Source organism: Haemorhous mexicanus, chromosome Z, assembly GCF_027477595.1.
Source record: "Haemorhous mexicanus isolate bHaeMex1 chromosome Z, bHaeMex1.pri, whole genome shotgun sequence".
Taxonomy (NCBI): Eukaryota; Metazoa; Chordata; class Aves; order Passeriformes; family Fringillidae; genus Haemorhous; species Haemorhous mexicanus.
In genome coordinates this window covers 50,092,625-50,108,304 of record NC_082381.1, presented here as the reverse complement: position 1 = coordinate 50,108,304, position 15,680 = coordinate 50,092,625, and the positions used below count along the sequence as shown (strand labels likewise).

Below are 15,680 nucleotides of genomic sequence, written 5' to 3'. Positions count from 1 at the left end.
ATAAGAAAAATACTCAAAGAGAGGGTGATGTACATGCAAAAATTACTGACCGATGTGCCCTACCCCAAGGCAATGAACAATGGCTCATGAGTTCTCCACCCAGACTGCTCCCCCACCCCAAGCTACTCCCACCTTCTTCCCAAAAGCATCTTGGACTTCCAATCCCCAGAGACAGCAAGAGGTGCTAGAGAGTAACACCCAGACACGACCATGGAGCTCTAGGTTCCAATCCCTCACAGCTACTATGAAAAGTTAACTGAGTCCTGGCCCAACTGAGAATACTGGGTTACAGAAACAACTTTTTAGAGAATAATGGAAAATAAGTGGATGCAGAAGAGAAACACCAGTCTTGCAGGGCAAAAGCAGCTACAACTTTATTATTTTTTCAGCATTGCTTTTCTAATGGAAAATAGCCACTGAAAGAAACAATTGCATGCTTTTTGGGTCAGTTTTTATGAAAAGAAACTGATACTAAAATCCCATCATTTTTCAATAACAGAACAACATTTTGTAAGTTTTTAATTGTTTTAATCCTTCATGGAATAACAACATTTTTATGACAGCTTCTTTTTTCTGTGACAGAATTTCACTTTGTAAGAGTGAGACCAGTCAGTAAAACTTTGTGTTTTAATTAAATATTGTTTCAAAAGGATTTAAAAACATTCTGTGAGGTCAAAATGATTTAATTTTTGTTATGTTTTGAAATATCAAATGTATTCATATCTACTACTTTAGTATCCATATAGATTCAAAGTAAATTTTTGTCTGGCACAATACTTTTAGACAAAAATAGCTGTTTAGACTTATGAGTCTTCTCTTGTGTTCCAAAGCTTATTTGAAGAGAAAACAAAAAATGTTTTAATCCAGAAGACTAGTATTTAGATACACAGACATATAGGTAAATAGGGCACACTGTTATTACCCTGTGTTTTGTTATTCCTACCTTTGTTTCACCTAACCCAGAAGAAGACCCAGAAGTTGTTCGGATTTGTGCATGTCAGGTATGGCAAAAGATACTTTGCAAAGCATTTCTGTGCTGTTATGATTCGCTGCCTTCTATTTCAAACTCTCACACTGACTTGCTCTTACTGCTCTAACATTTGTCAGATTGGCTCACAAAAAAGACTACTGGCTCAGAAGTCTTTTGCTTACATGCCCCAGGAAAGTAAAAGTAATTTTTTCTATTTCTTTAATTAGTAAGATCTGTAAATGTTCTTAAATGTTGATCAGGAAAATTGTTTTTTTTTTCCCCCATCATTAAAGAATATGTTTCTCCTCCTAGCCAGCTGATCAGGCTAATCCTTAACTCCTTCTGCTATGGCTCATCAAGACAGAACCTCTTATGTGTGCATTAAGCCAGACTCTCTGAGCTGTGTAAATGGAAATGTGCAATTTTGCATGCAGCTGTCTGAATGTATTATTCCTATTAAACAAGCCGCCCTCTTTCCTAGGAGTGCCTTGTTGTCACTTGGAAATGCAGTTACATAAGAGAATCCTGATACATCACAGAAATAATATATCATGGAAAAATTAGAGTTGTCTGCTTCTCATTTATTCCTTTGTGCTTTTTTCCCCCTGTGGCATTATTCTTACACTGAATTTCAATAGGACTTTAATAGCAGCTCTAGTAAATAGTTTGGGAAAAGGGCAGAATTTGACCTTTTAGTTGTTCAGCAGTGTAACTTCTGGTTTCTAGAGGCATACAGAAGGTCAGAATCAGGCCCAGTGCTTGCTCTGTTTGCACAGCAACAGTTTAAGCAACAGTTTTATCTGGTGAGGGAAGAGCCTCGATAGACAGTGGTGTCATTTGTTCCTGCCGTGTTTTCATGTGCGCCTGGACCTGCCTTACTCGACCTTCCAGCCGGAGAGTCCATTCCTGGCGAAGCCTGCAAAGAGAGTACAAGTGCTTAGCAGTTATTGAGCCAAATCCTTCAAATGTATCCAGGGCTTTTCAGCAGGGTCGAAGCTTTCCTCTCTTTCATCACCAGAGCACTTGTCCTGTATTTATTTACCAATTACACATCCCTCTAGCTTGCTAGATTGGGAATGCTGGGGAGAAAAGGATAGTGCTGATACTATCAGTGGTTGACATTGCTGGATTCCGAATGAGTCAAACAACTGCTGAAATACTGTCACTGTGAAGAACTCTGTTTTTCCCTCTGGGGTATTCTCAAAGCCACACAGATATACTGCCTATGCAGTAAGGTCATTCAATGTGTAAATTAAGAAATACAGTTTTTCCTCCAACCCCTCAAGTTCTGCGGTAAAATGCTGTGGAGAAGAGCAGGCTGAACTTAAAATATGTCCTTTTGGGTAAAAAGAAAACAAAGACAACTCTGTAGATCCTGTACATGTTAAATGAAAGGAATTGATGTCACATGCAAGAGGAGCCACATAGCTTCAAGACACTCGCATAGCAAAAACAGAAGAGAAAACCTCTAGGGACCACTGCAAGATATTGTTGGCTGGGTTGTTTTCTGAAAGAAATGTTATGAAACACCTGACCCAGCAATGTTATAAGATTAGATAGTATATGGTGATACCAAATGCATCATAGAATATATGGGGTTTTAAATTACCTTTGGTGTCGTGAAAACAACAGGAGCCAATGATTTGATCTGAGAATAACTCAGCAGTAGCTCTTTCACATGGCCGCTTGTGTTATCTGATTCTGAGTTTGGTTTTACATTGAGTTTTAAACTACCTAGTCTTCAATATTCTTTTGTGCATATAGATAAGTCTCAAAAGAGAGGTGCAGTGAGTTGGGAAAAATTTGCTATTGAGAATACTGGTGTCTCTCTTCAGTGTCCTGTGTCAAGAAGGGAGCACTCACCTTTATGTAAAACCACACGATTCTCCTGAGTGCCTCTTCCATGAGGTAGTGGATATGTATGCTTTGTATTGATAGTGTCTATCACCTCCTGAAAGTGTCACTTTTTTTCAAATTATAGAGCACTTTGTGAACACTCTGGGCTTTGACTGGGCAAGTGACTTTGACGGACCTTGCTTTCGTCTATTTCAGTTGTGATGGGTCAGTTATGACATATTGAATATGTAAGTTAACACATACTCAAGGTTCTTTCCAGACATTTCTTCTCTTCAGAGTAGACCCTTTAACATTTTCAGCTTTGTGAAGTCAAAAATGTTATCTAAACCACAAGTTGCACTTCATTTGCACTGTCTTCTCCTGGTAGTCTTTTATTATTTAGGGTGATAAATGTTTCCAGTGAAGCTGAGTACTTTCCTGGATTTTATCATACATGTTTTTTCTCCAGCAATTTTGTGATTGGGATTTGAGAATACTACTTGACTAGCTGGAGTAGGATACTGGAAGAAGGATTGTCCATATCTGACTTTTTTGAGATACAAGGCCTGCCCAGATCTTGATTTTCAAGTATCTAAATGACAGTACTTCCTCCTTGGGCACTGGGATCAAAGTACCTAGAATTTTTTCCAAGAAGCAGCCCTTTAACAGGACCTTCCAATTTGTTGAAATCACATTAGTTTATGTGAATGCCCCAGTTTTGAGAAAAGTTTATGCATGAAAACCTTTGTTAATTTCAGGAGGAAAGCACAAAAGGAAACCACATGAGTATTTCTTGTCCTCTGTTTCTGCCCATTAGTAGTCAGAGGATTCACTTAGTGTGCAGGAGACCCTGGTTCAAAGTTCTGAGTTTTCACAAGTTGAACAAATATTTGAAGCAGTCCACAACACTTGTGCAGAATTATCAGTACCACAATACAGCTATGTAGGTCTCTCTGTAGGCAATCCCAGTTGTTTTATACTGCTTTGTAAAGCTCGCCCCCACCCCCCAAACTAAAACAAACAATAAACCCCCAAAGCAACAAAAAGCCCACAACATATTCCATTGAATGGGAAAATCTCATTCTGTCATTTTTACTTTTGGGTTTATATGATGTGAAGGGCTGTTAAACATGGCAAAGGTGCCATGGGTTTTTTATTCTACAGATTAGTTGGGTGGTTGTCCCTTTATTGTAACACAGTTTTATTTATTTGTGTAGCTCTGTCCGTTCCAGGTAAAATTCCTGCTATTTTCTGGCTGTCACAAGCCATAATTCCAAAGTGCTTTATTTTTTCATGGCTATGCTCCAAGGCCTTTGAAGAATGCTCATGAGGTTTAGGGGTGAGGGGTGTTTGAGTTTCCATGCAGAAGAGCCGTGGTAATATGAGACAAGCAGCTGTGAGAGGAAAAGTGCCAAAGATCCAGAACACAATCTGTGCTATGAATAAAGCAGTACAATAACAGGTTACCTTATTTTAAAACACGTGATGACATGCCTTGCTATCTTGTGGAAAAGAAAAAAATACCACTTACTTGTTCAGGGCACTTTTGCTTAGCCTAGACTCTTCAGCTTCTTGTTGCTTAGTTTGCTCTTGGATGACCTTTTCCCAGAAGTTCTTCAGCTCTTCTGCATCATGACCACCCATCCTGTGGCGTCTAAAGTTCGTATGCTTGCTCATTTTCTGAAAAGCAATTTGGAGGTCAGAGCAGTCAAAAGCCTGACCTGAGGCAGATACTCTGTTACTTAGCCCCTTGAAATTTCATTCTCAGGAAGTGCTATTAAAATAAATTATGTCACCCGAAAAGAATAGGTAACTGGTGTGTAGTCTGCCTTGAACCAAAATATAAGGCATTGAAACAGGCCTTAGGTGACAGTTGAATGGCATAACGATATTTTTGCTACTGAGTAATGACTGTGCATGGCATAGTTCACTGAAATATTGTGGATGCCTCAGTATGTGTGATATTTTAAGTAATTTTAGAAGAACTTGTGAAAAATGCTTTCAAATATAGTGCCATTGTCACTGGAGTTCAGATTAGATGTGAAGGACTTTCCTATTTTCTATCTTCCATATTCTTAAAACAGATCATAGATGTTTTATCTCAGGGAAAAACATTGCTCCTAAATGATTCCTTTTGCTACAGCAAATGATGTCATGCACAAAATATACAAGGGAATTATGAATATGAATTGAAACATGCAGAGTGCAAAGCCCTGGGGAGCTTGTTATGGTCTTGTTCTATATTTTATCAAAATTCAGTCTTCAATGCTGTTAAAAGTATAGCTCATTGAAATACAGGGATCAGTTCCAATAAATGATAAAAATGTCAGAAAATAGGCGACTTTGTCCTTGCTAAATGCATGTTATTGGAACATCAAAATTTTCAACATGTCTGATGTCATTGCTGATATTAGCATATTGTGTTGGTTATCAGATCGTAATGGTACTTTGAAAAGTTAAGTTTTGTTGCCTATTTCCTGAATCAGCCTCCTTCACTAAGCCCCACCAGGAAGTAGGAGGATACCAGGAAAGAACCCCAAAAACCTAAACTCCAGAGTTTTCTATGACTAGATCAGCACTTAATTTGAGGGTTGCTATGAAATAAATCCCTTTGCTTCCTTGTGTTTTACCTGTATTCTGCTATCATTAGATACTTTTGCCAACACTCCACTCTGTAATTGTGATGAATAGACCCTGATACGGACTTGTGACTCTTCTTCCTTGATGATTTCATACTTTAGGAGCTATTCTTGATAAATACAACAAAGGCTATGCTAATGTAGGCCAATCTAAAGAAACTTTTTCTTTGTACAATGCTGTAAAGTGGAAGATCAGAGTAAACATAAAGGACAGTCAGATATAATACAATTAATGCAGATTTCTGAAAGGTTACTATCAAATACAGTATTTGAAACTCATGGCACCTTAAAAGTAAGTTTTAAGCTAAGTTCTGGGCATCTTCCTAAATTGAATATTTTAGATTTGTCATAATTGTTATGAATCAGTTTTTTTAAAAAAGATCAGTAATAACAAATAATTTTGCCAAACTTGGTGCAAAGTCTGGCTGGAATAGAAAAACTGTTTAACAAAAAGAAAAATCTTTTTGAGATACATTCTTTTTCCATTGAAAAGTCCAGTTGCTTAAAGACCAGCACAACCCATCTGGAGTGATAAGGATGCTCATGTAATATAACCTCCTGTGTGATGGAGTAGCTTGAGTGGTTAGAGCACTGGTCCTCTTCACAGCGAGGTCAGCAAGAGCTGCACTACCATGAAAACAACCAGATATTTTTCTCTGAGGCAATCAGCATTTTTCTAGTATTTCCCTTGATGTGGACTGGAGATGCTGTAGACGTAGTACAGTGTGATACAGCAGGAATTGTTGAATTGGTGTGGGTAGAGAAGTTCTACTAACATTTTTTGCTAAATGTGTTTTGTTTGGCAATGAATATGGTCTAAATGGGAATATGGGTAATGTTAATAAAGTTTTGTCTCACTCTGAGGTCCCAAAATAATAGTATTATTTAAGGCTTCATCTTGCAAAAAAATATGCATGTCACGGATGCACTGGAACATGCCCTATCTGTGTCCTAATTCCATAGGCCTTGAGCAGTGTTAAAATAAATGCTCTGGTAATAGCTTGTTACAGAGAGTGATGGAATCTGATTATTTCATTATTCCTGGATCAGCAGGTCACACGGGTCTTCACACCATTTAGAGGCTCTTCTATCACTAGCAGCTGCCCACTTGACACTCTACAGATAATTATCCCATTGCCTCAGAAGCCAAGTGCAAGTTGCTGACAAACTGAATCAGTGTGCCCTCCAAACCCTATTATACTTTGCCTCATATAAGAATCTGCCATAACACATTAACCTTTAATTAGAGATTAAATTTTTATGATTATTAAACTTCTAGTTGATGTTCTCCAAATGGTACAAAGAGGGTCTCCAGTCTTTATCTGAGATTTATATTGGTTAGATTTTGAGGGTGCATGAGGGTTTTGGCTGCCTTAAGCTTTGTCTGCTCCACTCAAAAGAACACACTGTGATCAGAGTGTTCTCCAAAAGATGGAGGTAGTTCTGCAAGTTTCAGTCTGCTAGGTTTGTGGGTCTTTTTGCAAGTCAAGAACATTTGCTATTTGTTCCTAGGAATGTCAGAGACAGTTAATATTTCACATGGTATTGCGGTGGTCCTTGCTAAGACAGATTCTTGATGTAGAACTTTTGAAGATGGTACTTTCTGCATTGCTGGCCAGCCTCTTTCATGGTATGATGTGTGAAAGCATCATATTTTTCAGCTTGCAATATGACATCTAGGTGTAGAGACTAGGGTTCATGTGTACTGTAATACCTGCTTTTCATTATGCTAATGGAAAGATTCTTCTTAGGAGCTTGGTTTGAATTTATGAGTAACCCTTTTTATATTAAAAAAAAAAATCTTTATTATTGCTCTAGATAACATTTTTTTGTTGATGTGTGATTCTTTCTTTTTTAGATGTCCCAATAACAAAAATTAGATTTACACTGAAAACCGCACTTCATGCCATCAAAGTTCTTATTGATTCCTTCAGTCAGATAACTCAGGGCTCAGTAACAAGTAGAACAATTAGATTTTCCCTGTAAATTAAAAGAACACTTTCTTACAGTCACTTGGCCAGTTTTGTCTGGGTGGACAGTGGGCAAAGAAAATAGGTTCATCATTCCAGAGATATTAAAGGAGAGTCAGGGAGTCTTTCTGACTTCTAATGGCAGGTTATTTTAACATGTTTATCTACTAATATGACGTAAAATAACCAAGGTCAAGCTCTTCTAGTCATTTAAAATTATTCATTCAGAAGATCTGAAATATTGTAAGTATCATTTATGAACTGAAAATTTATGCTATAAAACTTTCTGCAATATATTTTCTATGAAGGGTTACTAAAATGTGCATAACACTGGTGCAAGACAGACTCCCTTATTAAATATTCAACTAAGATAGTTAAGGAGGAACTATGATTATATGGGTTTTGCAGTCCTACCTGCCCATATGAAGTATAGTTTACTGCTTTTTTGGAGAGCCAAGCTGATAAAACAACATTTAAATTAGAATGAAATTAGATCTTGGTTAAAGTGGCTTATGCATTTGGTAGCTCTGAACCTCAACTGTCAAAAACATGTAAGTAAAAAAGAGTTTTTACAGCATTCATCATTTACAGAAATTAATTTATATGCTAACATATTATTAATTTATGGAGAATGTCCACAAGAAGAAGTAATTGTAAAAACAAAATTAATGGCACTGTAAAAGAAAAATCTCCTACATTTATAATCAAACCATAAATCAGAGGGCCATGCAGCAATCTGTAAGACAGCAAATCACTCATGAAACACAGCACCTACATATAATATATTGTTTTAAACTCATAAAATTGTAGAGACACCCAATATGCTGAATTGGAAGGGACCCACAGAGATCACTAAGTCCAGCTCCTGGCCCAGTGCAGCACGATCCCCAGGAGTCACACCATGTGCCTGAGAGCATTGTCTGAATGTTTCTTGAACTCTGTCAGGCTGTGATCACTTCTCTGGGGATCCTGTTCCACCATCCAACCACACTCTGGATGAAGAACCTTTTCCTGATAATCCAGCCTAAACCTCCCCTGATCCAGCTATTTCCTTGAGTCTTCTCACTGGTCACAAGAGTGAGGAGGTCGATACCTGCCCCTCTGCTTCTCCTTGTGAGGTCACGTCCCAGAGCAGTTTAGAGGAGGTTTGAATTGCGAATGATGAACAGCTTTCTCTCTACAGATTTATCCTATACAAGGGAGAAGAAATTTTGCTTCTAGCTGTAAATCATATGCACTACTTTTGTTCCCTGACACAAAACTAGTATAGAAAAAGCCAGTGGTGCAACCTTGCCTCATTTTATCTGATCTGCATCTGAGGGGGCTTTGGTAAGGTGTGAAATTAGTAGGTTCCCAAATGCTCTGGTCTTAGCCCCTGCCTGGTCTGCATATATTGAACTAATGTAATCTCAGTCTACTTCTGCTGAGGTACAAAAGGAGTTTTAAAAAGTATCCAATGCAAGTAATTTCTCTTCTACACACTTTGTAATTTCTACTTTGGACTCTTTCTGGAGAAATTTAAAGAGCCAGAAATGGCTCTTTATGTTTTGAACAAAATTGTTATTTTGAGTTATCTTTATGTGAAATAAACAAGCAGGAGAAGAAAATATTTTCTAAAGTCTCAGGAGACGTTTTTTACCTTTTTTCAATCTTTCTATTTAACACGTGTCTTAAGATAGCTGTAGTCTTAAAAATTTTGTGTTTTGTACAGAAAGGCTTGTAGGCAAAATATTTTTGCTTTTGCTTTTTAGTGACAAGTATTTCAATATATTCAGTAAAACTGTTAGTTGAACATATTTGGATAAAAATATCAATGTGATTTTTAGTCTGAATTATGCATAATTTAAAGAATAATTGGTTTGGCTAACAAAAATAAAACCATTTTATGCTTTTTCCTTATTGGAAATATTTTAACCAGTAATGTAAAAAAGTATTTGAATATTTCCAAAGTTTATTTAAAAATTTTTTGCTGAAATACAGTCTTTAGCAAGAATTATATTTTCTATATGTATATATACATACCAAAAAAATATTTCCTTTCTAAAAGTTGGAAATAAGTCCAAGTTTAACTCTTTCCAATTTTATGATTCAGCCAATTTTACTATGGAAATAAGTATATTCCTGGAAGAATTTCCACAGTCACTTCAGAGTTTTTTTGGTGACTATTGTAAACAATGGAAAAATTATCTTTGACTTTAACTAGACTCAGTCCCTTGGGTCATATCATGACCATGAGCTGGTTTATCTTTGTCAGGACACTAATTAATATCCTATTCCTTTTGCCCTTCACCAGGGTTTGTTTGTCTAGGCATGGAATGTTTTCTAGCATTATGTATCTACTACAGTACACTTCAAAGCCCGTTTATAGTACTCCTTAAAAGAATTTAAAAAAAAAAAAAAACTCAAAGCTCTGAAAAGTTTTAAATTACATGTAAAGAATGTATAATTTTGATGAGTATCCCCTTACATCCCTTACATGTTAGTTTCATGATGGTTTTCTTTTCAGTTGAAGTTTGTGTAATACAGAAGTTCTAGTAATACCAAAAAAGATAGTAACAAATAATAGCATAATAACTGAAGTTTTGACTAGAGTAAAAGGAAGGATACCTCTTATATTTTATAAATCACATGGGATCAGAATAATTTTCATAAAGGTATACTGAAATATACAGAATTCCAGGTCATAGAGGGAATAAGAAGAAAACATTGTTCAATTTCGCATGATTTAACAAAACATAAAATTAATGTATACCCATGTATATCTAGGCAGTTTTAATAATCAAGACAGGAAGAGAAAAATCTTATTTTGGCCAAAATACAAGAATATAAATGCTTACTTTGATTGTATAGTAGCTTCCTCTTCTGTCAAAGTATGGTTTTCTTGAGTGATTACTGAATCATGTCAGTTTTACCCCTGGGTTCCCCTTTTCAAGAGAACTCCAGCTGCCAGGAATAACTGATGAAATCTATTCATCCGTCACTCATTTTTATTTGGGAGTGATGACATCTGCTATTATGAATCAGCTTAATGGCAGGGGGGGAAAAAACCCCAAACCCACAGTCTCATTTTGTGAAGCCTGCAACACACCACGAGGAATGACCAGACAGTTACAGGGCACAAACTCTGAATGCCACGTTTGATCTGTGCTATAAATTTTGTCAGGTGCCACTGATGTCATAACTTGGCTCTGGAGAAACAGTTACTCAAGTAAGATCCCACAAGTGTGGATCACCGTAGCATAACCTTCATATGACTTGTAAGAATTCAGCACCATTCCCTCCAAGAAAAAGGACAGATCTGAAAAGAACGCGTTGAATAACACATCTTGTCTCACGTTTGTGCTTCTGAGTGACTGACAGATAAATAGATTTCTTTTTCACTTCTTTTGAAGTGTTGGTTTGTAAAAGCACCTGGTAGACTACATGACAGGATTCCAGCTAAGCTGTTAATACACTCAATAGTACAGAAATCTGACCAGCTGCAAGCTGAAGCATAGCATACATAATTTGTTAGAGAACTTAGCATTTCCACTTCTTGGACAGATTCTTCCTCCCTCCACCGGTACTCCTGGGTGAACAGAAAAGCACAAGCTAGTAAGGTGCTACTTACTCTGACAAAGGGAGAGCAGATAGTGACAGACTTTCTGCTCTCAGCTTTTATTGGCAACCTGACTGCATAACCTTTTGGTAGTTTGGCAACTTCCACCTTGAATTTAATTATGTTTCTTACTCTAGGTATTTCTAGTGAAAGCTTGTTCCAGACTTTTCTGTGCCAACTACTGTAAATTTTCTTCTAATCTAAAATCTGAATGTATTCAAGAGACAAGTTACCCTTCTCATGTCTTCAAGCTATGTAGGGCAGAAATGTCTTCCTTTCTTCTTCCTTGTTTTGATATTATAGCATTTAAAGACTTTGGAGTCTTCTCATACTCATTCTATGGATAGAGAGATAGGTATCATGACTCTTTTCTGTGGTCTCATTAAACACAAGCAATGAAAACTGTATGTCACATTCCAGCTAAGTATCAGGCCCTTGTGTGCCTCCTTATTTTATTTGGATAGAAAACTGGAATCTAGAATCACTTTCATCTTTTCCAGAGGAGTACAACGCTCATTACAACTTTCTAATTGATTCATGGACTGATTTAGTTCTCCTCTTATTTTTTTGCAACTTACAATGTTCAACTTGTGACAGAAATTTTAATTAGATCTCAAGTTCACAAACCGCCTCTTGTGCCATTTTCTCTGTTTCAATCCTTCCAGTAATTTCTTTCTTTTCTTTTTGAAATTCAGTTCCCTATGCTTATAACAACCTTTCTGTTCTACAGAAAAATTTCTTTAACTCACTGCCTCATTTTGTGTCAAATGCTGCTGCTCAAAACATTGTTTCTAAGACAGCTCTGGACAAATTCCTTTTTTAAACTTCTCACAGTTAGAGAGCTTTCACTAAAAGATGTTAGCTCATTTTAACAACTTCTAAGTTTAAATAGATATACCCTGATGCGATCATAAGAAATAAAAGATGGTTCCTCCATAGGGAAGAGAAGAAGAGTAAAGAAGAGGCGTGTAGTCCACCTTATCTATTAACAGAAAGAGTAACAGGTTATTTATTGTCTGCTACAGTAGACAGTGAGAAAGGAAAAGAGAGGGAGATTGCAATGTATCATTAAGAATCCTTATAGAATCCATAATTAGTTCAGACAAACAGCTAAATTAATTTTTCTACTAATCAGTCAGTAAAACCTCAGCATTGCTACTATATTAGTGTAGGTGAGCCATGAAATGTAACATGAAGCTGGTAAATCACCATTCTAGGACAGACTGCCCTGAATGATAGCTGATCCTGAACCCTAGACAAATGCCCAAATTGCTGATGTTGGTGTCAGACTCTTACAGTTTCTCATCGTGGAGCTGCTCCTCTTCATATAAATAATGCAGAACTCTAGGCTTGAGAGGCAGTACCAACAGCATGCTTGTTTGATCTCCTGTATGTCTCAGAGGTGCGTTTTGCACTTTCCCAGACTATCAAATACATTGCTCACATTTTGTCTACTAGGTATCCTAAGGCATACTTTTTCATGGCAAGCAAGTTATGGAATTTGTTTTGAAAAATCTGAATTTCACTACACCCCAGATGTAAAGCAGATCTTGAAATCCTGCTTATATTCTTGTGCTGAAACTGCCCCGATTCAACAAACTGCCCCTCTGAGAACTCACACAAGTTCCACTGTGCAATGTCAGTGGTGCCTACTGGTAAGAAAGCATGAGATACACTAGGGAGGGGATGAGGCTGCAACAAGGCACACAGAAATAATCAGAGATTTTTTTATCGTTGTGAATAAAGTGACTGAGAAATGGGAAGCAAGACTGATCGCTGTAGTATCAGTCTGGTACCATGTAGAGATCAGCAGTATAGTCTACTCCAGCCTTCTTGTTGCTCAGAGTCAATTGAAGCAATGTTATGTGACTTTAGAAGTAGCATAGATTTTCTCTATAGACTTGTCAGACAAATCAATATTTTGAGTAAATTATTTCAAGTTTATAAAGCACATAGACACCACTATATGTTCAAAATTTTACAGCCTAACTTGACAGTTTAACCTAAGAATTTGACAAGTCACAGTAAGGCTCTGACAGTTGCTTCTGCTCATTTGTAATGATTTAAATCTATAGGTATCAGATATTATTGTCTTGCACTGACATAGCCTTTGTTATAAATGACTGTGTTTTGGATGTTTTATTACAGTAATTCACTTTGCTACCCTTTCACAACCTTGTATTTTTTTGCCAGTTGGTGCAGATATAGCCATTTATATTTCTTTTGCTTTATGTGAGCTATTGATGCTGTCAATAAAATGTTTGTTTGCATTAGGTAACCAAAACTTATCCTTCATTAAAAGGAAGACAATTAATTTGTTAAAGTCCATTGAAGATTTCAGTGGGCACTTAACTACAGTGATGTCCATATAGTCTAACACTATACAAAACATGTATTTCTTTCCCCCTGTTTTGCTTGATCATATACACTTAACTACTAGAAAAGCAGGTGGCCTAGTCTCAGATTTTTTTTACTTCAATTTCCTTATCAGGACTTTAGTATTTTGTCTATTGCACGTTATTTTCAAGCATGGGAGGAAGACATCAAAAGAAATGAAGGCTAAATTGAGCTACAGCAGCTGATTCCTGATTTTCACTGACATAAAGCTGCTGGCAGCTTTCAGAGCCTGTGGCAACGATGTAGGCTCCATCATGGAAGGGCTCCGAAACTGATTCAAGGTGCACGAAACAGGTCAGTGTGGGAGGTCATGATGAAATGTAGACGGTACTGCAGTTTTTGTAGGCTCTGGGAAAGAGTTCTGCCTATGCTATGAATGGGTTTAACACAGAAGGTTTAAGACAGAAGACTAAAGAAAGCTAAGCCTCTGTGAACAAAATGGATCAGACTCAGAAAAGCTTGAAACAGACTTGAAAAATGCGGTTAGAACCAAATGAGGTTAGTTGTTGCAGCCAAAAAATTGCTAAGTTTTATTTAATAGTAAAAGAGGCAAAGAGAAAGAAAGAAAAAAAGAAAAAGAAACAGAGAAAGAAGAGAGTGTGCAGGCGTGGCAGGACAGGGAAAGGTTGACAGGGGTTAGGTAGAAACCCTTCCGAGGGTCCCATTGACGTCTCTTTGCTCCCCTCCATCTGGTGCTCTTGAGGCTGCCCTGCAGCTGCCGTGCCACCCCGCCACCCCGAAATGTATGGAATGCCGTGGATGGATGTCCCTGCGGGCAGGCGGGGACGCCCAGGTGCCTCCCTTGCAGGGACCCCGTGTGACAGCGGCCCTCGCAGCGCCGCGGCTCTGTGGCGCCGTGCTGCCGTGCCCCGGAGCGGGGTCCGGGAGCCCGCGGGGGATCCTGTGGCGGGGCCGTGGCACCCCCGGCTCCTTCGTGTGGCTGCGGCTTCTCCGGGGCGAAGGGGCCCCTCGGCCGAGCCCCCTGCACAGCCGGGCTGGGCGGGCACCGCCTCTCAGCAGGGCCTTTCCCCACGGCCCAAAGCCTCTCCCCGCCTGCGTGCGAGGCCTGCGCGGGTCCGGCCGCCGAGAGCCCTGGGGCTGCGCTCTCCCTCCGAAGGTGTCGAGCCTGTGCCCTGTGAATTTATTCTTCTGCCCAGCCCTGAGTTGTTACTTTATTTATCTTCATCAGCGAGCGGTGTAGGGCCTCAGTCAGGGCCCCATTCAGGGTGTGGTGGTCTTCTCTGCAGCTTTTGTAATACAGTTTTGCCATAATAGGCAAAAGTCCATCATTAAGGTGTTTAAGTCATAAACTATAATATTTTAGTATTCAATGTACTGTCTCAACATTTTTCTTGTGTCTTTACTACTCAGCAAATGCAGCCACCAATTATACATTCAGGAAATTTCTGTAGTGGTCACTTGCTGAATCTTGTCTTCCACACTTTCACCTATGCTGTGCTAATTGTCTTTAGCTGTTTGGCTTTAATCTGAAGGGTCAAGTTTCTTTAAGCTTGAAAATCAGGATGATCTTCAACTAGACAGAAAAACAACCCACAGGGGTTCAAGTGTTCTTATTAGAACATTTTCTGGGGACGATGCTGCTTATGGTAGGGTTTATTTGAATGCTCCTTGTCTGCACCAGATAGGGAGACATAGTATGAATAATTTGCAGGATAATATGCCAGAAACACTGAAAATGTAGGGAGAGTCAAGGTGAAAGCACTGCATCTGGCCCTGTGAATGATATTGCTAAGCTCATGTAAACAGACATCATGCTAGAGATGTGATATTATTTCATCTGTATCACTCCAAGCTGGCAAGTATTTATCTCTAATGAAGTCAGTTGTATTATGTCACAGGTCCCATATTACATCACATTTCTTGAAGAAATGTAAAATTTTTGTACAAGATAAGCAAATGGGGAAGCCTGATATCTTGAACACTAGGGCTGTATGGTGCAATACTGTTTGATCTACAGCTTAAAGAAAGGCTTGTCTGTGAAATGTGCAGCACAACCTTAGGAACAGGAAAAGGTCTGGAATGGAAGACAACACAGTGGTCCTATGTGAAGGAGGTTAGAGTGTCCACAGGGGAGTGAAAATAATGTAGTACCGTAAAATCAATATTTGTGACAAAGGTAATTGAAATTTGGCAAGAACAAATATTGGGGGACCAATATAAAATCTACTTGGGGTAGGAAATTAACCTGTCAAATTCCTTCAAATTAGTCTAATTTCGCAATCTGGGTTTACAGCTGGTCAGTGCTACGC

General features: G+C 38.3%; 1 protein-coding gene across 1 annotated transcript; it reads right to left on the bottom strand.

The window, feature by feature from the left end:
* Positions 1 to 349: 349 nt before the first annotated feature.
* Positions 350 to 10,521, bottom strand: LOC132341861 (protein FAM240B-like). Its single transcript, XM_059873963.1, has 3 exons — positions 10,253 to 10,521; positions 4,338 to 4,486; positions 350 to 1,886 (listed from the first exon to the last, which is right to left on the bottom strand). The coding sequence occupies exons 2-3, from the start codon at positions 4,481 to 4,483 to the stop codon at positions 1,754 to 1,756; spliced, it is 279 nt and encodes a 92-aa protein (XP_059729946.1). The 5' UTR covers positions 4,484 to 4,486; positions 10,253 to 10,521; the 3' UTR covers positions 350 to 1,753.
* Positions 10,522 to 15,680: the final 5,159 nt, after the last annotated feature.